The sequence below is a fragment of the Saccopteryx bilineata genome, chromosome 4 (genome assembly GCF_036850765.1).
Source record: "Saccopteryx bilineata isolate mSacBil1 chromosome 4, mSacBil1_pri_phased_curated, whole genome shotgun sequence".
NCBI lineage: Eukaryota > Metazoa > Chordata > Mammalia > Chiroptera > Emballonuridae > Saccopteryx > Saccopteryx bilineata.
The window spans coordinates 296347732-296370649 of record NC_089493.1 but is presented as its reverse complement, the minus strand read 5'-3'; the positions used below and the strand labels follow the sequence as shown (position 1 = coordinate 296370649).

At 58.3% G+C, this 22918-nt stretch overlaps 1 protein-coding gene across 1 annotated transcript in view; it reads left to right on the top strand.

Annotated features, from left to right (window-relative positions):
• Positions 1 to 3156: 3156 nt before the first annotated feature.
• Positions 3157 to 22918, top strand: part of HS3ST2 (heparan sulfate-glucosamine 3-sulfotransferase 2) — a 66640-nt gene continuing 46878 nt past the window's right edge. Inside the window, exon 1 of the mRNA XM_066278526.1 lies at positions 3157 to 3989. Coding sequence (XP_066134623.1) covers positions 3526 to 3989 — 464 coding nt within the window. The 5' untranslated portion in view covers positions 3157 to 3525. The remainder of the gene's footprint in view (positions 3990 to 22918) is intronic.

The following is a 22918-nucleotide window of genomic DNA, read 5'->3' as shown; positions in this document are numbered from 1 at the left end:
GAAGCATCAATTCCCATTTATGCCTTGACCAGGCAAGCCCTGGGTTTTGAACTGGCAACCTCAGCGTTCCAGGTCAATGCTTTATCCACTGCCCCACCACAGGTCTGGCTGAATCAATGTTTTACCTTGTAATTTTTTTTTTTTGTATTTTTCTGAAGCTGGAAACGGGGAGAGACAGCCAGACAGACTCCCGCATGCGCCCAACCAGGATCCAACCGGCACGCCCACCAGGGGCAACGCTCTGCCCACCAGGGGGCGATGCTCTGCCCCTCCGGGGCGTCGCTCTGCCACGACCAGAGCCACTCTAGCACCTGGGGCAGAGGCCAAGGAGCCATCCCCAGCGCCCGGGCCATCTTTGCTCCAATGGAGCCTTGGCTGCGGGAGGGGAAGAGAGAGACAGAGAGGAAGGAGGGGGTGGGGAGTGGAGAAGCAAATGGGCGCTTCTCCTGTGTGCCCTGGCCAGGAATCGAACCCGGCTCCCCCGCACGCCAGGCCAACACTCTACCGCTGAGCCAACTGGCTGGGGCCTTCACCTTGTAATTTTAACAACGGCAGAATAGCAGGTTCACAGTGTGAAAGTACATATCAGAACTCCTGTCAACATATTTGTTTTGACATTTTTATTAACATTTTTAGTGAGGAGTTAATGAAATAGTAATCAAACATGGAGTAATAGCACCATAGAATTATACATCAGAACCCACAGAGGCTTTGGAAGTTCATTATAACCCCCTTCCCCCATTACACAGGTGAGAAAACTGAGGCTCAGAGAGGACCACCCCCTTGCCCTGGGGCACACCTGGGATCAAGGCTAAAGCTGTTGGGATTCAATCTTCCTACCTCCTCTTTTTTTTGAAGAAATAAAAGCTATCCCAATTCAAGATTCAAGTGTCTAGACTTTTTTTTTTTTTTTTTGGTAAATGGAAGCAGCGAACTGCTGAGATCAGATACCATTTAATCAGGTCAGATGTGCAAGGACCGACATGTTCCCTCCACAGGAGCCCCCTGCACAAGCCCCGTGTGGAGCCAACGGATGTGCCCTCATCAGTAGCGCCCGTAAAGAAACCCCGGGCGAGGTGACTTGGCTGCAAGCTTGAGGTGCCAGCAGTGTGATGCAGCTCCGAGACACGGAGGTGACGCGTTCCTAGGTGGCATCGTGTGGTCCTAGGTGGCATCGCGAGACGCACTTGACGAAAGACAGGTTTGAGTCCCGCCGCACCTTCCCACCCACACCTGCCGCGGCTCCTCCGGTCCCGGGCGTCAGACCTGCAAAGTGATCCAGACAAACGAGTTCAGCTCGGGGATGGAGTTTCAGTTAGAACGGCCCCAGGATGTTAGGGCCCTGCCACGCGCTGTCAGGAAGAGCTTGCCTCTTGAAGTCAGACAGACAGCCGGTGTGTGTGGGGGGGTTCATCCCAGCTCCGTCCATCACTGACTTCACCTCGCTGCCTGTAAGTGAGGAATTGTACCGGAACCTCTCTCTCCCTTTGGAGACAAAAGAGGTGGCCGATTGTCACGTGATGTGCACTTTACCGGCACAACACGAGGACTCCCATAAACGTGAGCCACTATTTAGGATTAAGGAAGCAAAGTGTGGTGGGGACAAGGGTAACAACCTAACAGGTTGTGGTGAATATCTAAAGCAGTCGGTACACGCGGAGTGCCTGACACCAACTTGGTGGTGGCTCTTCTCTCTGGCAGAAGGACTGGCCTAGGGTGTCTACAAATGGGTCTGCTTTAGGGACAAAATGCCCTGGCTTGGGGCTGAGGTCCACAGAGCCTGGCCAGTTAGTTATTCCCTGAAGAAGGATGCTCAGTTTTGTGTGGGGGGGGGTGGGTGGGGGGGGGTTAGGGGAGCGATGGTGGTCACTCAGACATTTAATGGGGGCACTCACTTGGTTCCACCTGAGCACCGTGACTTGGCATTGTCACGGACTTACCACTTAGCTGCTTTCTGGGCCCTGGTCATTTAGTCCTCCTGTTCTGATGGCCACTAACTAGTGCGATCATTCTGGGCCGACTGGATTGGTCTCCTCAGGCGGACGCTGGTCACGGTCCTGTGGCCAGTCTCTCAGGAATCATTCCAAGTGGAAACGCTTCCAAGTCCTCCCCGCCTCCTCTTCCCTCTTCCTCGGGCCGCCGAGTGAAGCAGTCCGGAGTGCCCAGGACCTTAAGGACGCTATGGGACCCTGCACAGCTCCCCAGGGAGCAGCCGGACGCTAGGGGGCGGCCGCTAAGAGGGAAGGTGGCCCGCGCGCGCAGAGTGGCTGCTTTGGGGCTGGCACTCTCCTCCCCGCCCTGCCCCAGGCCCAGCCAGAGGTGGACTGACAGTGGGGTGGTGGGGCCTCACGCTTCCTGGGTGTGAGACAGAGCCAGCCGCCTGGGTGTGAGTCAGCGCGCGGGGGTGGGAGGAGGGCTCCGAAGCTCCCTAAATAGTCACGGAATCTCACTCACGCTCGGCTCCTCCACGCATCCCGTCTCGCGCTCGTGTCCCCGTCCCGTCCCGAGCATGCCTGCACGCAGGGCACGGTGTCCGGTTCCAGGCTCTGCGTCTGTTTGGTGAGATGATGGGGTGGGGGCCGGAGGGAAGTGTCCCAGTAGGTGTTTCTACGGCCAAGGCAGATTTCTCCCTCCCTAGCCCCTGTGGGTGTGGGGGGGTCCCGCTCAGGGTAGGTGTGTGTACGTGTATTTGTGTGCGTGCCTGTGTCCGCGCGGGGGTGAGGGGGGGGCACCGTTCATCCGTGCAGAGTGCTTGCGTCTGCGCCGGGTCTCTGTCTGGGGCCGGGTGTTGGCGCAATCTCGACCCGGGCTCCAACCCCTTGGTGTCGCGAGGCCAGTGTGGTGGTGAGGGCGGGGCGGGGGGGTGTCCAGCCTGCTGGGGGGGTCAATGTTTCCGCTGTCTCCCGCTCCGCCCCCAAGCTAGCCAGGGCTCCCGTAGGGCGCGGCCTGCGCGTGAAGGGCCCGGGCTGTGTGTCAGTGCCTCGGGAGGGGTACGGGGATGGGAGGAGGCCAGGTCCCGGGCGGGGCGCCGGCTCCGGGGACCCGCGCGGCTGACGTCAGGCGACTCCTTAAATAGAGCCGGCAGCGCGCTCGGCTCGGCATTTCCCGAGGAGCAGGAGCGGGGCCCGCGCCAGCGCCACCGTGCGCCCGCCGCCCGCCCGCACCGCCGCGCGGCTGCCGGGGTTCGGGCATGGGGCTTCCCGAGCTGGGTGCGCTCCGGCCCCGGCCCGTCCAAGAGCCCAGAAGCGCCGGGAATAGCCCCATCGCCAGGAGCCCCGTCGCCTAGGACCGGGCAATGTGGGAGGCACAGCCGCCCGTGCCCCGAGGAGCCGCCACTCCCTGGCCCCCTGGGCATGGTGCACGCCCCAGCCGGCCGCGCCTGGAAGAGACGGCGCCCCCCGCGGCCGCCCCGCGTGGTCCGGCCAGCCGCGCCGCTCGAGCCCCCTAGGCGGCCGGAGGGTCCCGGGAACTCCGCCGCCGGCGACCCCTCGGAAACCATGCGCCCCGGCGCGGGCCCATGGAGCCATGGCCTATAGGGTCCTGGGCCGCGCGGGGCCACCTCAGCCGCGGAGGGCGCGCAGGCTGCTCTTCGCCTTCACGCTCTCGCTGTCCTGCACGTACCTGTGCTACAGCCTCCTGGGCTGCTGCGACCACCTCGGCCGGAGCCGCCTCCTCCGCGCGCCCCGCTGCCTCCGCGGCCCCGGCGCGGACGGCCAGAAACTTCTGCAAAAGTCCCGCCCCTGCGATCCCGCGGGGCCGGCCCCCAGCGCGCCCGCCGCGGCGCCCGCCCCGCGCCTCTCGGCGGCCAACCTCTCGGGCTCGCCGAGGCTGGGCACCAAGCGGCTGCCCCAGGCCCTCATTGTGGGCGTCAAGAAGGGGGGCACGCGCGCCGTCCTGGAGTTTATCCGTGTGCACCCGGACGTGCGGGCCTTGGGCACGGAGCCCCACTTCTTCGACAGGAACTACGGGCGCGGGCTGGACTGGTACAGGTAAGGCGGGGGAGCCCCCGGCCCGCCCGGCGCCCAGCGGGCTCCGTTCTCGGGCCGCCCCTGCGTTTTCTCTTCCCCTTAACCCGGCTCATTCTGTGGGTTCAGGCTAACTCGTGGAGGTGGGAGACACCGGCCGAGGGACTGACCTAGAATTTGCCTTTCTTCACTGGACACGGGGTTTCTTGAACGGCAAAGGGCCATTGGCACTGGAGTGGCCTGGAGGGGGGAGGGGGGGGGGCTTTAGCCAGACCTCAGGGCGAGCGGATCCAGAAAGGACACGTGCTCCCTGCGCACAGCCCTCCCGGGACTCTCCGCAGGTCATTCCTGGCCTTCGAAGGACCCCGGGAAAGGTGGAAAGTTAGAGCAGGACAACCCCTTCGCGACAGGGTTCTGTGCTTGGGCGAGGTCCCTGTCCTTCAGGTCCGATGAAAAGTCATCGCCGGACTTCCCGGGGCTGAGGAAGTTCCCTTCTGCAGATACCTGCTGCGGTGGCTGGGCTGAGACCCCCGCCCTCTGACACTGAGTCAGTGGTTTATCTGTGAGGTCCCCGCCCCCCGGCGCTGACACACGCACGCACGCACACAGGCGCTCTGCTGCTCAGCTGTAGCAAATCGCTAAACCTCTTTGCACCTCGGTTTCCTCCTAGGTTACGTTGGGCAGGGACTACTCCCCTGCCCTCCCTGCCTCCCCTAGGCCTTTCTTTCTAAAGTGCTTTAAAGAGGCCACACTGGGCGTGCTTCTAGACCCGCCAGCAGGATGGGGAGTTTGGGATACGGGTGGGCAGGGTCCTGGGGGGCAGTCCCTTGGACATAGGTAGACGGTCCGTTCCTCCACCGCCCTGCTGGGGAGGAGAGCCGCCCAGGTTGGTGGTGCCGGGAGGGTGGCCGGAAGCTTCTGCAAGGCGGCAGACTGAACTGTTGTTCCATGTCCGTTGACCTCCCCGAGCCCTGTGTGGTGCTGAGGGGTAGACCCGGCCCTCGCATGTGGGCTGATCCGCGCATCCCCGGGGTGTGTGTGTAATGTATGGGGCTCCCCATGACACACCGCTCACAGAATTCCCACCGCACCCCTGGCTGCGTGAAGACTTTCTGGGAATGCCTGCATCATAACGGAGCTAGGGAGGGGCACGGTGCTCGCTGCACAGTAGCTTAAGCTCATTGTTAATTTTTTTTAAATGAAAGTAACCCCTTTAGGAAGTAGAAAGACCTAAGTGTATCAGGCAGAGGACCCCTTCATTAGATAGACCCCACTGGGCTCATAACACGGGGCCCTGGACTGCAAGAAGGGGAGCCCCGGGGCCGACTGGTCACCTTGGCCGGGTAGCCTGCAGTGGTCATGGCTGTGGGGGGCACGGGCTGGGACCCGATTGTCCTCTGGAGGCAGACAGACGTGTAACGTCCCCAGTGGGGCCCAGCTGGGAGAGCTGGCCTGTGGGTGGTCCGAGCACCACTATGTGGGCTCAGTGGAACAGGGTGGCCGGAACGGCAGGTCTGGCGGGCGCTCTCCAAGCTGTGACCCGAAGGCGTCCCATCTGGGCGTATGAGGTGAGTGAGCAAGGACAGAGCTGGAGCCAGACCCCAGGGCGGGAAGGAAGGCGGGGGCATCAAACAGCAGAGCCGTGCTGTGGGTCAGCACCGTGGTCAGACTCTAATGCACAGCGGGGTGCCCTGGAGGGAAAGTCTGGAGACCTTTACGAAACCCTCTGCCCAAGTGAAGTGCTTTTTAAGTGCAGAAATCACAAAGTGCTCAGTGTCTGGCTGTTAGCCAGCGCACCCTCCAATAAACACCTGTGCCCTGGGCGTCCCTGCCCTGAGCTCTCCGGCCCCACACCACGAACGCCAGGCCAGGCCGTGGGCTCCCTTCTCAGAGCCCCTGTCACTCAGGGGCGGCCGCTGCTTATTTTTAACCTTGGCATGTGTGATTCTAAGCCAGCTTCGCTGTGAACCTTAGAGATGGGAGCTGTGCCTTTTCTCTCTCTCTTTTTTTTTTTTTCCTAGCACATTTGGATTCTGCTAAAATTCTCAGCTGAGTCTCTGGTAGGTTTTATTTAACACCGAGCACTCTGACCGCGCCGCTCCTCAGGGTCTGACTTAGCCTAACCCTCGGCCCTCGTGCTCCTCAGAGAACAGTGGGCGCGGGCGGGAGTGGGGGGATGTCTGGGCGCGGCCGGGCATGGACGGGGGGACGTCTGCTTGGGGATCACCATCGAGGCTGGGGAACGCTGTCCCGCTGGGATGCACTGTCCCGTTGGGAGGCTGGGGACACTGTCCCGTTGGGGTGCGGTTTCAGTAATTCCAGAACATTCTTCTGCGTGTGTTTTATCCTCGATGATCACCCCAGATAACGTGCATGAGCTGCAGACGTGACGGGGGTGACGGAGGTGACGGGGGTGACGGGGGTGGCGGAGGGGGCCTCTAACACCCGCCTTCTTGTCCCCGAATTCCACACCTTGTTGAATGGCAGGTGATACGATTCTTCCTTCTCCCCTGCCTGCTGGCTCTGCTTGTTTGACTGAGGTGAACACGGGGGCCCCAAGAGGAGAGAGCGTGTGAAATGGGGCCACAAAGCAAGTGGATGAGGGTTAGGACCGGAAGTCCCTGGCGCACACACGTGTGTGTGTGTGTGTGTGTGTGTGTACCTTTCAGGCCAGTGCTCTAACCATTGCCCCACACAGCCCACCACCAGAAAGCCAGTGTCCCCCGGGTCCACTTGGCCAAAGAGCCTCTGCACCCGTTGTGGGGACCGTGGTTTTCCGAAGTGGGGTGGCAGAGTTCTTGGCGGTGGTTCTCACGTGACCCGCCCCGGCTCGGCCCCTGGGGACACCTCTCTGGGCTCCCAGGCCCAGCTTTGGACGGACAGTGGAATAAATAACAGCTTTCCTCTCAACCCAAAGGGGAGACTTCTTTCTGTGGGTGGACAGAGACAGGCCCGGAGGTGACACGGAGCCCGAGAGGCACCGGCGGCCGGAAGGACCGTGCCTTCCTCGTCCCCAGTCCGGGCAGCCTCTTGGGCAGGGGCGGATTAAGGTTGGTGGAGGCCCCGGGCGCAGAATAAAAAATCTTGGGCTCTTTGAGAGAGAAAGAGACAGACAGACAGACAGGGAAAATACAAATACATGTTAACCATAGTTAAATAAATAAAAAATAGTACGTACTATTATTCATGTTAAAATGGCACATAGGAAAGCAAACTTGGTGTCACTTGAGAAAAGTGTCCAGCTGGGGTTCTGCGGGGCCCTTCAGAAGTTGGGGCCCAGGGCGCGCGCCTGGTGCCCCCACGGCCGTTACATCCGCCTCTGCTCTTGGGAACCAGCCCGTGTCAGGCTGCAGCCCAGCCCCCTGTGGTGGGACACCCCCCGCCCCCCAATCACAGAGGCGGGTCTCCTCTGTCCATTGGTTCCCTTTCTTAGTTTCTTCCCCACGGCAGCGGTGGGGGTGGGGGTGGGGTGGGGGGCTGCAGAGCCTGCAGGGTGCCGGAGGCTGGCTGCTGGGACAGGTGGACAGAGTGAGACCCTCTGTGACTGTGTGATCGGGGCACTGGGGACGCCGTGTGGCTGGAAGCACCATGACCTGCACCTCTGTGTCCTCCCGGTCGAAGGGCACCCGCTGCTCCTATCCGAGGAGGCCGTTTGGAAGGGCGAGGAAGCGCTCGGGCCGGGGACTTCTGTGGCGCGTACAGACACGGTGGCAACGTCACAACTGTCCCCCCCTGTGGTTTCGGGGCCCATACTCCCGTTATCCCCCTCAGCCCTATCCGGGGCAAAGCCACTGGTGTCCAGCTCTGCTGCTGTCCGCCCCCCCCCCCCCCCCCCCCCCCCGTGGGCCTGACGAGTTCACGAATTGCTGGGGAAACCGTTCCGGGAGACGAGGAAGGGGTCCTGGCCTCCGATTCTCCTGTCAGCTCCGCTTCAGTTTCATTCTCGGGTTTTTTTGCTCCGTGGCTGTCCTCGCTGATGAAAAGTCGGTCACTTCCCGCCCCCGGTTGTCAGAGAGCTCGTCTTCCCGGTGGGAAGGGTGCCGGACCTGCTGGACTCGCCATCTTCCGAAAACTCAGTCAGACGGGGCGAGGGGCATCCTTCCTCCCACCTGAGATGCTCCTGAGATGCTGTCTGGGCCGCCGTGACCGCGAGGGCTCCGGCGTGAGACAATATTCAGGGTCTTCATTTTTGAGAAGAGAGGTGAGCCGTGTCTCGCCTGCTGGTGTTTAAGAGTCTTGGGGGGGGGGAGCTGAATTTTGGGTGAAGTGTTCTCCATTTTGCACGTGGAGGGTCGGGGTGGGGGTGTGGGGAGCATTGTGGAGAGGCTGTGAGTCTCCTTTGAAATGGACCGATCGGCCAACAAGAGCAGGAGACCACGTGGTGATGGACCCCGGGCTCCGGCGTCTGCGTCTCGGTAGAGGAGCCCGTTTCTGTCCCCGTCAGGTGTATCTGTTCGGCGTGATGGTTTTCCGGGCAGGGGTGTAAGACGGAGAGACCAGACACAGTGTCTGCCCCCAGAGGCCACGGTCTAAGTAAGAAAGGGGACAGGAAACCCAGAAAGAGGGTCTGTCGCTTTCTGCAGCTCGTTTCCGTCAAGAGATCGATCCCCGAGGACGAGCTGGAGGAAGAAGGAACGCCGGAGGCAGAGACCGGGGATGCCGCGCGCGCAGAGACTCGAACCCTCTTGAACACGGCGACCAGCCCGTGACCCGCTCGGAGCCACGCCGGCCGCGTGTGCACGGAGGCCCGGGTGGCGCATGCGCCCTCGTGCACGCAAGCGCAGCGTTCGTGTGGCCTGCGCCCTCGTGCACGCAAGCGCAGCGTTCGTGCGCGGCCGTCTTCCTAAGGCGCGGCCCAGCCTCGGTCTCCGGGCGGACGTCCGACAGGCTGATTAAATGAAACCACGGTGTCCGTAAATCCTCGCCGGCCTCGCAGCTCCGTGTCCGCCCGGCGCACGCTGGAGACAGGGTGGGTCCTGCACGGGCACCCTGCTTGCCCGGCACCGAGGAACCCTCAGGGTGGGCACACAGGCGGTCCTTCTGCAGAGCTGGCTCTGCTGCCCCCGGAGCTTAGAGGGACCGTGGAGGACCTTGCAATGAAGAATTAAAAAAAAAAAAAAAAAAAAAGCGGACCCCCCCCCAAAGCCCTTGGTGAAGGCTGTTGGTTAAAATAGGAACGTATCACTTACCATTGATTCTTAAGAAGCATGTCCCCCTCCCCCCACATTTGAACATCTCTGCAATCAGGATGTATCTGAGATACCACGCTTCCATACCGGATGGAAACCCTCTCCCCAGAGGTGGGTTTCGCCCTGGAGAGCCTCTCACTGAACCAGGGGCGAGTGCCTGGCTCCGCGGGGAGCCCCCCACATCCTGCTCTTCTGGTCGAGGGGCTGTGCCCGTTTTCCGTGTTTTTGAGTGTCACCCAATGCAATCTCGCTGAAAGCCTCAGTTCTGAAGTGGGGGAGGGGCGTGTGGGCCGACACCCACCGGCGGATAAGACTGTGACAGGCCTGGTCTTGACGCGTGGCCGGACCACCCACCCTCTCTCCGCACTCGGGAGACGCATCCCGGGTCCCTAACAGGTTCTGGGCAGAGTCAGTGCCCCGCGGGATGCTTGCTGATGGTCCTGCACGGGCACGCACGCAGGACCGTAGGATAACTTCCTTCCCTTTGGTTGCACCGCACACATCAGTTCTGAGCGGTTGATTGACAGAGTGGGCGGGGAGGCGGGGCAGAAGCCCGCGGTTCCCTGCCCGTCGTCGGGGTCCACAGAAGGCCCTGGAAGGGAGGCCATCTGGACAAGCCAGCGAGGACTCAGCCGCGGGGGCGGGCGCAGTGGGTGGGCGGGCAGGCACCCGGGCTGAGTCCGGCTGGAGGGGTCTGAAAGGTCACCCGGCCAACCTTCCCTCCGGAGGACTCACCGTCCTCCGGAGCTCAACCCCCCAGGGTGGGGGGGCAGGTTAATCCATTTGTTTGTTTGTCAAACACCCACGACTGCCAGGCTCAGTGCCAGGTTGCCGGAGGCCGGCTGGGCTGCCACTTTGTTCTCCTAATGGGCCGCGCTGATGGGCTCCAGCGCCTGGTAGACCACGGGCAGCTTGGCGACGGGGTGGGGGAGAGCCACCAGTGAGTGGAAATAGCTTCGCATTCAGAGGTAATTGCTGCCTGTCAAGCCACCCAGCTGGGCCGCTGGGCCAAGGCGGGGTCTCCGCAGGAAGATGGCATTGGGAGAGGGACAAAGGGCTGGTCACTGAGCACATTCTCCCCGGGGAACAGGAGCCACACGTGCTGGGTCACCGGGGCTTGAGTGTCACGTGGGTTTCCTGGGCACACGTCCACCTGGAGTCTGCTCCCGGCCTCGAAGCCAGAGGCGCTCACAGTGGCTCCTTCTCGGTGCCCACGGCTGCCAGCTCCTGTGAGAAGACTCAGGGTGTCTGATCACGGTTGACCCTGAGGACCTCTCCCTGCCGTCTTCTGGGGGATGGCATTGCCCCCCCATACACACAAACACCGTTCTCTGAGGGTAGCATTTTCCAGTTCCACCTTCCTGATGTTTGCCCAAACCTGGCACGCCTCCTGCTGCCATTCAACTGTTTTGGCTTACGTGAGTGAGCACATTAAAAAAAATCGTCAATCCCCCCCCCCCAAGGAACTGGGCTTACTTTTTTTTTTTTTCCTTCAGTGTATAGACTTCAGAATAGATAACAGGTTCGCCTAATGCCAGTGTCAGAAGTGACAAAGGACATTGAGTGAGATGGTTCTCCTCTTTCCCACCCGTGTGTCCGCCACGCCTTCCCTTCTCCCAGAAGCCAGCACAGGTGCCCGTTTGTGTGGGTCTTTCTAGAGACGCGCTGCGCGCCTGTAAACCCAGCACGCGGCGTGCAGGTCCAGTTGTCACACGTATCTTTAAGAAACAACGTCCTTTGAAAACCACCCTAAATGGAGCCCCGGGGTCCGTCGCCGTCCCTGGAAAGCAATCATAAGAAAGGAAACTGAACACAAAACGGCGCTGTTGGGTTTTTGCTGCCTACGGTGGCTCGCCTGGCCCCAGCCTGCCCCCCATCCTGGCTTAGAAGAGGCCAGTCGGGAATACTCCCCCTAAGAGCAGCTATAGAAATATTAACATCAACTGTGGGGCTTTTCCCCGGTGCAGCCGGAGGGTTGAGAGTGAAGTGGGGAAGTCAGTGCTCCTCCTTCCTCCCTGTGAGATTCGGGGATTCTTAGTAGGTCTGCCTTGTGCCCAGAGTCACTGAGATGGGGGCGCACAGCGTTCCCGTGGGACACGTGGCCGGGGGTGGCCGAGAACCCGGCTTCTGTAAGTCCCGCGGTGTTTCTAGCCTCCCGCCCCGGTCGATGTGTTGGCGGGAAGGAGAACTGAGCCCAAGGAGGACGCGGAACACAACACAGGAGCGTTGAGCGTGTTTGACTTGTGGTGTTGACCAGACCGTCTTAGCCTCCCGAAGAGCAGGCTTCCCTGAATAAGGGGCAGAGCAGGTATTTCAATAAAGAGAACAAAACCACGGGTTTCTTTCTTTTTTTTTTTTTTTTTTTTTTTTTGTATTTTTCTGAAGCTGGAAACGGGGAGAGACAGTCAGACAGACTCCCGCATGTGCCCGACCAGGATCCACCCGGCACGCCCACCAGGGGCAACGCTCTGCCCACCAGGGGGCGATACTCTGCCCCTCCGGGGCGTCGCTCTGCCGTGACCAGAGCCACTCTAGCGCCTGGGGTAGAAGCCAAGGAGCCATCCCCAGCGCCTGGGCCATCTTTGCTCCAATGGAGCCTTGGCTGTGGGAGGGGAAGAGAGAGACAGAGAGGAAGGAGGGGGGTGGTGGAGAAACAGATGGCGCCTCTCCTGTGTGCCCTGGCCGGGAATCGAACCCAGGTCCCCCGCATGCCAGGCCAACGCTCTACCGCTGAGCCAACTGGCCAGGGCCATCCACGGGTTTCTTCACTCCTGTGACCAGTAGGAAATCAGCAGCGTCCCCACCCGCCCGCGATGACATCTACCAAGGTTGTCCAGGGCCCTGGGGGCATCAGTGCTGCACAAGTCAAGACAGCAACTTAGGGGGCAGGGGCGCGTCCCTAACTAAAAAAAAGAATTATGAGGCTCATTTAAAAAAAGAGAAGAAGAATGAAAGCTTACCATTTGCAACCACAGGAGTGGACCCAGAGGGAATTAGTGCTAGTGAACAGGACGAAATCAACCAAACAGAAAGAGACTCGAAGGTGCAGAGAACAGACTGCCGGCTGCCAGGTGGGGGGGGTGGGGGGGTGACAGGGGAGGGACCGAGATGTGCAGCTTGGTCGTTGCAGGAGACTGGGGGGGGGTGTCGGCTGCAGCACAGGGAGTACCGTCAACAACATTGTCATGCCATGTTTCCCCCTGTGTGAGACGCACCGTTTCCCGAAAAATTTGGGGTCTAAAAACTGGGTGCGTCTTATACAGGGGCTGCAAACTCTTTTACTTGCATTTCCCACTTTTTCCCGCTTGTTTTTGCGCCCCTGGTTGAAGACGGGGATGCGTCACCAGACCCGGGGCGAGGACAGGCTCGTGGATGGGAGTCCGGACAGTGACGAGGAGTGGCATGGATTTTACGATGAATAGAACTTGAGTTCAATCACTTTTATGTAAGACTTTTTTTTTTTCCTTCAAATTTCAGGCCCCCAAAATTAAGGTGCGTCTCGTACATGGGGCGATACGGTAACTATGTATGGTGCCAGGCGAGGCCCGGAAAGTGTCGAAGGGGACACTTTGTAAAACGTCTAAACGCCTAACCACTTGGGCTACACACCCGAAACGAATATACAATAATATCGACTGTCTGCTGTCGTAGCCAAATAAAGTTGTTGACTCGAGGATGGCAAGTGACAAAACGGGAAATTATGAGGCCGAGGTAGGACAGGGGCAGTTCCTCCCCCCCCCCCCCCCGCGGCGCGCGGCGTGAGGCTTGGCCATCGCGGCAGGGCAGGTGGTCCCAGCGCGGGGGCTGGAGGTGGGGGATGCTGGTCTGGTTCTGGCAGGGGCAGTGCAGGAGGGTGGGAGGTAGACGGCAGCAGGATTTGTCGCTGGGTTGCACAGGGCTGGGGGAGAGGTGGCAGTGGTGGCTGCGATGATGACATCTATTGAGGGCTTTGTCTTTCAAGCCCTAACAGGTGACAGGCTGGGGTTTGAACCTAACACACTTCCAGAGTGTGACTGGTTGAGTATTTTATCTGCAGCTGTCCTTGAACTGACCAAAGAAAAGAGTCGTGTTCTGCTGTAACTTAGAGGCCTCCGGGCAGCTCCCAAGTAACTGGCAGGTGGCATCGTCCCTCTTTCTAGGAGTCTTTGAGGTTTTATATATCGTATATATATAAAGTGTTCTAGGTGACCTCCTGAGGTCCTTTGGCGGTGAATTAGCTCCACCGCACACCGGAGACGCCCGCCTGTCACTCAGTGTGTCCCGCGGCCTCTCATCCGTGCCCCTCCTGGACATGCTTGGCCAGGGAGCCGGCTGCCTTGACTTGGGGGGCTCGTGGGCATGGTTCCCTTCCGGCAGAACTGAGCCCCGTCCTGGCTTCCCACAGGCTCACTGGGCCCCAAGCTGCCGCCGCCAGGGCGAGGGGGAGCGCGCTCGGCCTCCGCGGCCTCCTTGCAGCCCGTTTCTGCTTTGACGGTTTTAATGAAGCTGTGACATCATCTCACAGCTCTCATCCTGCTCGAGCCGAGAGCGAGAGGGCTGCAGGCGGAGGTAGCGTTTCCCCAGGATCAATCCCCATTTTCAGAAGTGGTTGGTTAAACCCTCTGCAGTTTATGGGCCACTTCTGGCTGAAATAGTGCTGGGGATCTGAATTATTAATTCCGAGAGAAATGAGTCAAGTCATCGCGACGCTCTGCGGTGGCACCGTGCCTCCCGCCGGCCCCCTCTCGGGGATTTTTCTCTGAAGCACTGCGGCTCCGTCTCCGGGAGCAGGGCGTTCTCGGGCGGCGTGGCCAGATCTCTGCCTGTCCCTCTGTCGCGTCTCCAGGAGGGAAGGAACCTGACTTCACTCCGTCGTCCTCTCCTGCCGAGGATGGCGAGAAGGGCAGAGGCCTACGGTGACGCTGGGAGGAGCTTGTGTCAAACCGGTTTTGACAGGAGCACCCCTATGGACAGGACTCCGATGGCAGCTCTGAAAACAGGGTCGTCTCCAGCGCTGGAACCTCTGAGCACCCCAAGCCCGTTCAGATGGCTGCTGCCCAGGGAGGTGCCCGGAAGGACGGTCCAGCTCTGAGCCGTTCGGAAAATGGCACCGTGAGCCGGGCCAGTGGCGGAGAGCTCCTGTCCCGCGGAGAAGCCGCCACCCCAAGCCCAGCGTCCTCGGGGACTCTGTGGGCACGCCCTGAATGAATGAGGTTTCCTGTGGGACAGGAAGGACTGGGCATTGTCCTGTTCAGAGAGAGAGTGTGAGTCCCCTTGGCGGGGCATGTCCCATTGGGAAGAGACAGCCATAGTCAGTGCCACCAGACGTCTGTGTTTTTGTTTCTCTCTCTCTTTTTTTTTTTTTGCCATTCCTACATTGGCAGATCTTCTAGATATGGTTTCCTTCCTTCCTCCCTCCCTCCCTCCCTCCCTTCCTCCCTCCCTCCCTTCCTTTCTTCCTTCCTTCCTATTTTTCCCAGGGGAAAAAAAAAAAAAGCTTAAAATATGGCGTTTAAAAAATAAAAAGTGAAATGTCAGTTCCAGTTGTGTCTTTTTGCTTCGCGACATTTATAGAACACGTGTGGACCAAACGGGACACGTCTGTGGCTGGATCTTTTTACCTGGAGGATGTCCTTCCGTGACTCTGAGAGGGCAGGGGCCTCAGAAACAGAGACAGGTGTGACCGTGTCCCCCCACCCCCACCTCCGGCTGGCTGTGGGGTCGGCCGTGTCACCTCTCTAAGCACGGGCGTCCTCCCTCCAGAGCGTCACCTCTCTAAGCATGGGCGTCCTCCCTCCAGAGCGTCACCTCTCTAAGCACGGGCTTCCTCCCTCCAGAGCGAGGGCGTCAAGCATCCCCACCTCCTGAGCTGCTGTAGCGATTCGGCGTCCTAAGTGCCTGGGAGGTCTTATCCCTGTTGTGGGCCCCCCCTTCTTGGATTGTGCTGGGAGGAGCTGGGACCCCTCATGGAGCTGCCGTCCATGTCTTGGGAGACAAAAAGGAATCACGCGGACCTTGGTCAAGGTGAGGAAAGCTGGAGTCTCCTCAGTCAGGCCGGCAGGGAGGTGAGAACCTGGAACCAGGGTGACCCCTGCTGGGAGCAACCTGTTGGGTTGTCAATGCCCCCTCCCCCAGGGCAGGAGCCAGCAACCCCCGCTGATCCTCACTGTCATTGGTTCACGGGCGTGCTCACAGGGTCCCCCAAGGTCCCTGGGCTTGGAATGGCTCTCTGCTCCGAACGGCTTCTCCACAGGACAGCAGCTCTCTGCCACTGGCCACGGTCCCTGCTCAGGGTGCCATTTTCAGGATGGCTCAGAAAGCTGGCCACCCTTCTGCATCCTCCTAGGGTAGGAGGGCTCAGAGGAGAGGGGGGCTCAGAGGTACACTCAGATGTGGGGGGAGGCAGAGAGACAGACCCCCGCGTGTACCCGACCAGGATGCACCTGGCATGCCCACCAAGGGGCGATGCTCTGCCCATCTGGGGCGTTGCTCCATTGTGGCCGGAGCCACTCTAGTGTCTGAAGCAGAGGCCATGGAGCCATCCCCAGCGCCCGGCTCAACTTTGCTCCAATGGAGCCTTGACTGCGGGAGGGGAAGAGAGAGACAGAGAGGAAGGAGAGGGGGAGGGGTGGAGAAGCAGATGGGTGCTTCCCCTGTGTGCCCTGGTCGGGAATCGAACCCGGGACTTTTCCACGCTGGGCCAATGCTCTACCACTGAGCTCACCGGCCAGGGCTCAGAGGTGCCTGTTTTCGCTACACACTTGCTTGTTCCAGAACGCGAACACCCTTGGTGGTTTGGTGACGGCAGAAGTCCACCCTGGAGCACAGCGGGTCTTGCTGACCAGGAGAGGCGAAGGGCTGGACCGTAGAGAGCCGCCCGGAAGAAACGTCTGTTCAGCCTCCACTGGTCATCGGCACCTGAAGGGATGACAGGAGAACCTTGGGACGGGGGAGCCGAGGGGCCCAGAGGAGAAGACGAGGATGGAGGGAAGAAGGCAGCTGCCCTCCCTCAGGAGATCTTTAAAGCCAGGCTTTGATGTGAAGGGAGCCCCCCGGGGCTGGGTGCATGGTGGGCCCTGAGGGGCCGGGTGCTGGACCCTCCGTGGAGGAGCCGGCTGACCCTCCAGGCTCCGTCCGCCTCGGAGGGGGGGCAGTCCGCATTCTCTAAAATCCGACCCACTGCTCCCCAACCCTCAGTCCTTTGGGGTTATTCTTAGATGTGCCTAATGATACTTCCTTTACTTTTATTTTACATGGCATTGACATAGCTTCTGATTGAACTTAGTTCCTTAAACACGAAACTCTGTATCACTGTCCTCAATGAGAATCATCGCTTGTTGGAAACAGAAAGTGGTCATAAAACCAAACCCCTTGGCCCCGGCCTGTCCTACTTGAGGCAGCCTCTTTTAAAAAAAAAAAAAAAAAAAAAAAATTTTCTGTTAAGGAGAGAGAATCAAAACTGTTGGACGGGTGTCCACGACATTTTAGCACCTAAGACCTTCTCCGTGATGTATTGTCCGCAAAGGAGTTGAGCAGAATGAGAGTCACCTTCTCACGTTGTGATTAAGCGGCATGTCAAGTCACGTCCATGTGTGACCTAAAATGCGTGTTGTTGTTTTTTAAACTACTAGTGGCTCGCACCCCACACCTTGGAAAGCGCTGACCCACCAGCCCACCTAGGTCCCTCTGGTTTTGCTGTCACTGTGTTATTTTGTCATACTTGGGTGTCAGGGTCTGTTGACAGTGTGGGGGGCGGGGACTGGCTGACATGACAAAGTCTGGGTGGTTTTTACAAAGCTGTGATTCCGATTTAAATTGCAAATCGGCAGGGCATCATGGGAGAATGAGGGCCTCCTTGGAGGAACTGGGGGAACAGATCCAGCCAGGCAGTATTTTTAGATCTTTTTTTTCCCCCAGATCCGTTTTGTATAATTTTATCTGGACTCTGGGTTTGGTAAAGTTGCCATACAGGCTCTTTAAGAGATTACCTGAAGCTGCCCTAACCCAAAGTGTCCATACTGTACCAACCTGAGTAACCTCGGTAAAACCTTTATCAGTTGTTTCTTTAAAAAAATAAAAATTAAAAATAAAAAACTGTGACTTGGATGAATCTCAAAGACATTGTGCCGAGGGAAAAAATGGTCGTGTGTCCTGCGTGATTCCATTTACACAGCGCTATCAGACAGACAAAATTAAAACGGGAGAGAGTGCCCTGTGGCTCCCGGTTGGGGGCAGGGGGGAGGGTGTGGCCATCAAGAGGCAGAGGAGGGAATCTTGGGGCCATGCCCTCATTCTTACCCCGAGCACAGCGGTGGTCACATGACTCTGTACCTGTTAAAATTCATAGAGCCAAACGCCAATAAAACATCTGTCCTCCTAGAAGATAGTTTTATTTTATTTATTTTTATTTATTTATTTTTCTAGAGGAGAGGAGGGGGTATATAGTGAGGCTGGCTCCCTCATGCACCCCCCCAACTGGAATCCACCCAGCAAACCCATTTGGGGCCGATGCTCAAGTACTGAGCTATTTTTAGGACCTAAGGCTGATGCGCTCCAAGATAGCTATCCTCAGGACCCGGGGCTGATGCTCGAACCCACTGAGCCTCTGGCTGTGGGAAGGGAAGAAGGAGAGAAGGGGGAGGAGAAGGGAGGAAGAAGCAGATGGTCACTTCAAACCTGGGACATCCATATGCTGGGCTGATGCTCTATCCACTGAGCCACCTGGCCAGGGCCAAGATACTTTTAAATATAAAATAAAAATTAAAACTTTATTTCCAAAACATCCATGATTATACAACTCAGCTACTGAAAAGCATCCTACACCCCCTTCAATAGAGGGGTCCCTAATTATCAGAGAGACGCAGCCCCTGAATGTTTCAAGTTAGCAACCCTCTCTAACTTCCATCCTTCTTGTGAGTTCGACTCAAGGACATGGGGTGGTTCTAAAATCTTCCGTGTCCCGCGCCCACATTCCTGACCCGTGACGTGGTCTGAAGCAAAGGTCGAGAAGATTTCACGGTGGTCTGGGGCCGTGGTGGCCAACACAGACGTCCGGCCAGGCACTTCACAATCTCCTGAGGGCATGTCCGGCCTCCTGACCACTGAGGCCCGTCACCAGCCTGAGGACTCGGCTAGAAGCATCCCCCTGTTCAACCTACCTCCCACCTTGAGTCAACTCAGCAGGGACAACAAGCTCCTGAAATGTACCCCGTCCGGACAGAGCTGGGAAAGGACACCCCTCCTGCACTGGAGATGCCCACCGTTTCCTCTTCCCGTACTCGGTAAAGAATCCCCGCTCCCCACAGCCCCACACCCCCCGCACCCCAAACCCCCACACCCTCACACCCCTGCACACCCCCACAACCCCACACCCCGCACCCCCTGCACCCCCACAACCCCACACCCCCGCATCCCTGCACCCCCACACCCCCACACCCTCACACCCCACACTCCCACACCCCCGCACCCCCACACCCCACACCCCACACTCCCACACCCCCACACCCCCACACCCCCACACCCTCACACCCCACACCCCACACTCCCACACCCCCACACCCTCACACCCCACACCTCACACCCCCACACCCCCGCACCCCCGCACCCTACACCCCCGCACCCCCCGCATCCTCGCACCCTCACACCCCCGCACACCCGCACACCCGCACCCCCGCATCCCTGCACCCCCACAACCCCGCACCCCCGCATCCCTGCACCCCCACACCCCCGCACCCCCACACCCTCACACCCCCCACTCACACCCCCACACCCCCGCACCCCTGCACCCCCGCACCCCCGCACCCTCACACCCCCGCACACCCGCACACCCGCACCCCACACCCCCACACCCCCGCACCCCCACACCCCCGCACCCTCACACCCCTGCACCCCCCCACACCCCTGGGCTGGTCTGGACGGGCGTGCTTGCCTCAGGGGACTCAGACGGTGCTTGGCTGGCTGAGCTGCAGCCGCCTGGGCTGGAGGCCCCGTGGGAGTGTTGCCAACCTGTGGGCGACAACTGAATTTGTGGAAGCGGTTGCCGTAACTCAGGAGCCTGTACGGCTGGAGAGGGAGGTCCCCAGGGCAGAGGGCGGTGTGACGAGGACGTCACAGAACGCGGTGACGGGGAGGGGTGGAGCGTGGGGTGGTTTGTGTCAGAAACCGCAGTAGAGGATGCACCCTGAGGCGTGTGGGGCACCCACCCACCCTCCAACTTCCCTGGCTCTGGGCCGCGTTCTGAGGGAAAGACGGCCTGTGTGGTTCTTCATGGTAACTCAGTTCAAAGCGATGGTCATATTGCACATCAGGACGTCTGGCCTGACCAGGCAGCAGCGCAGTGGATTGAGCACCATTCAGGGATGCTGAGGCCCCAGGTTTGAAACCCTGAGGTTGCCGGCCTGAGCGTGGGATCACAGACATGACCCCAAGGTGGCTGGCTTGAGCCCAAAGGGTGATGACGGCTTGAAGCTCAAGGTCTCCGGCTTGAGCACAAGGTCGCTGGCTTGAGCCGGAGGTCACTGGCTCAGCTGGAGCCCCCTACTCCCGTCAAGGCACGTGTGAGAAGCAATCAATGAACAACTAAATGATGCAACTACGAGTTGATGCTTCTCATCCATCTCTCTCTCTCTCTCTCTTTCTCTCTCTCGTTGAAAAAGAAAAGACATCTGACATCTCATAGTCACCATTGTCCCCAACATATAATTACTTGTATTTTTCCTGATTATAATTCATCTGTAAGCAAACAAGCAGATAAAATAAAGATCTATTCACACAGAATAATGTGGCATAGCAGATACAAAAAATATATATGTATTTCCTGTTATGGAAAGTTCTCAAGATATTGTCAGTTAAAAATAACAAGGTGAAGAACATACATTATCTTTTGTGGAGAACGGTGGAAAGGAGTAATAGACATTCAGATCTGTGACTGACGCCTACATTAATTCTGAAAGGAACCGTGAGAAGCGAATACCAGCAGCCCCCCCCCCCCGAGGGTGAGACTGGGGAGACAGGGCGGGGCAGGCGGGGAACGCTACTCTCTGCGCCTTTCCTGCGTCGATGTATTCTCTGAGCAATTACAATAGATGTGGGACGTGGTTTTAAAAAAAAAAAAATTAGGAAATGGATCAGAGAATGAAAAAGTGACCCGAGATGGTGGTGCTTCTAATTGTAACCACTGTTAGAATTTTGCTTGTTGCCACTCCAGGCGAATCACGTGGGTGCTTTATCTGCCGTTTCATGCACAGATGCATCCATTTCCGTGGTACGGTGTTTTATGATATGTTCTGTCACATGCAACTCGTGTGCCCAATAGGACACGGAGCTCTTTCTAGGACAGTGAGTACGGGTCTAGAGTCGTTTTAAAGGCTTATATACCGTGAACTGTTTAACCCTTTGAGTCCAGGACGACTGTTCGTGTACGTCCTCACTCAGAGGGTGAACCCCAATCTCCTATTGATGGATGCGAGGAGTGTCCCCAGATTTTACTATTTAAAAATAAAAACGACAGCAACAAGCATCTTGTCTACCCCACCACCCACTCAGGAGGGATGTCTTGCAGAAGAATTTTTGGGTTCGAGAAGAAGCATACTTAAAAAACAAGCAGCTTTTGATACAAGATGACGGCTCCCCCCGCCCCCGCCCCGTGACCATGTGGCCGAGGCAAGTATGTGTTCTCCACAGGTTGTTACACTGTTAACAGTCTGTTCCATCCCTGCCACCTAACGCATAAAAACATGCGTTTTAATCTGGGGGAAAAAAACGTTGATAACTACTGAAAAACGTGTATTGCCCGTTTTTATTAATTTTCAGAAATCCTGGTTACTTGTTTATCCTGCTGGAGATTTCTCTTTCTTTTAAAAAGAGGCTGCTTGGTTGGGTTGCCTGTTACGATTACGTATTTCCGACATGTTTCCGGTAGGCGCAGAGAATTTGGTTGGCTTGTCTATTTTCATCTGGTGACTGCCGATCGTTTCTCAGCGAAAGCGTTTACGTTTTTCTCGTCTCTGTTCTGATTATCAACAATATCGGGACATTTTTCTGCCCTCTGCGTTCTGTTTGTGTTTGTTGTTTATCCCCTCCTCTCCTGACTCGGTGATTGAGTTCTGGAGACTTCTGTTTCGTTTCTCGAGGTCACACTGGTTGATAACAGTGGTTTTCAACGTTTTTACACTTGGGAACCAGTGGGGACCCCGCCGGCCGGAAACGGAAACGGGCGACGTGGTTTTATCTCACCGTGCATGATCGGGCAACACGGCACAAGCCGGTGCTTGACCTCCGAACATCACGCGTGCGGCGCACTGAATACCACACACATACACGTGTCCAAACACTTTCTACCAGCTAAGCGTGATCTGTAAATGCTCTGCACGGTGCAAAGGGTTATCTGCATGAGCCTCCAGGTTCTAAAGCTATCTGAGACCACCTCAATAGTCTCGTCATCAATAGTTCAGGCTGGTAAGTGGCACTCGCCCTGGGCGTAAGCGAATGAGGCTAAGACCATCGGGTCTGTCGTCTTCGTACCGCGTCAGGATGGCTAACGCTTTCACCGACTGCCATGAAATTCCTGGTAGACCAGCGGCAGTCTGCGGACAGGTGGTTGAAAAAACACTGGTTTATTCCGTTCTATAAGTTTCAGGTGTGCAACCTAATTCAACATCTGTACCCATGACATCGTGACCACCACCAAAAGTCCAGCTTCCGTCGTCCCTCGACAATGGGACCCCTTGACCCGTTTTGCCCTCCGTCCACCTGCTTCCCCTCAGCTGACCACCGATCTGTTGTCAGCCTCTGTGACGTATCTTCTTTCTTGTTCATTTATTATTTTTTTTCCAAAGTGAGAAACAGGGAGGCAGAGAGACAGACTCCCGCATGCGCCCGATCAGGATCCGCCCAGCACGCCCACCAGGGGGCGATGCTCTGCCCCTCCGGGGCGTGGCTCTGCCGCGACCAGAGCCACTCTAGCACCTGGGGCAGAGGCCAAGGAGCCATCCCCAGCGCCCGGGCCATCTTTGCTCCAGTGGAGCCTTGGCTGCGGGAGGGGAAGAGAGAGACAGAGAGGAAGGAGAGGGGGAGGGGTGGAGAAGCAGATGGGCGCTTCTCCTGTGTGCCCTGGCTGGGACTCAAACCCAGGACTTCCACACACCAGGCTGACGCTCTACCACTGAGCCAACCGGCCAGGGCCCCTTTCTCGTTCATTTTTAAATATCCCACACAGAAGCAAACCACACAGTGCTTGTCCTTTTTCTGTCTGACTTGTTTCACGTCACGTTCACACCCTCCGGGTCCCTCCACGCTGTTGCACGTGGCAAGGATTTCTCACGACGTCAGCCGTCCTTCTCTGGCGGAATCCTAGTCTGTGGTACAGACACCGCACAACCTCTTGACCCCTCGTCTGTCTGTGGGCACTTCGGCGGTTTCCACGTCTTGTCTGTTGTGGTCTCATGTTTATCTTGTAAAAATGTCTTGGAACGCCTGGCGTGACTTAAACGGGGTCCCCCGTTCCCAGTCCTGGCCCGGATTTCTCCCACGGGGCACCCCGTTTCCGACACGCGGTCCACGGCTTAGGGTCTGAGAGGCGTCGTTGGCAGTGAGCGGAAGCGTCCTCTCCCCTGCAGCCGCTGCAGAGTACGTCCACAGAACTCAGACAGAACCCGTTGCCCCTCGGGTGGCTGTGACGTCCTTGTGTTGTTCCATCCAAGTGGGTTGGAGCCGAACAGTTTGGACCAGAGTCCTTGCTGGGACTGATGCTCGAGCCAGTCCAGCCGCTGGCTGCGGGAGGGGAAG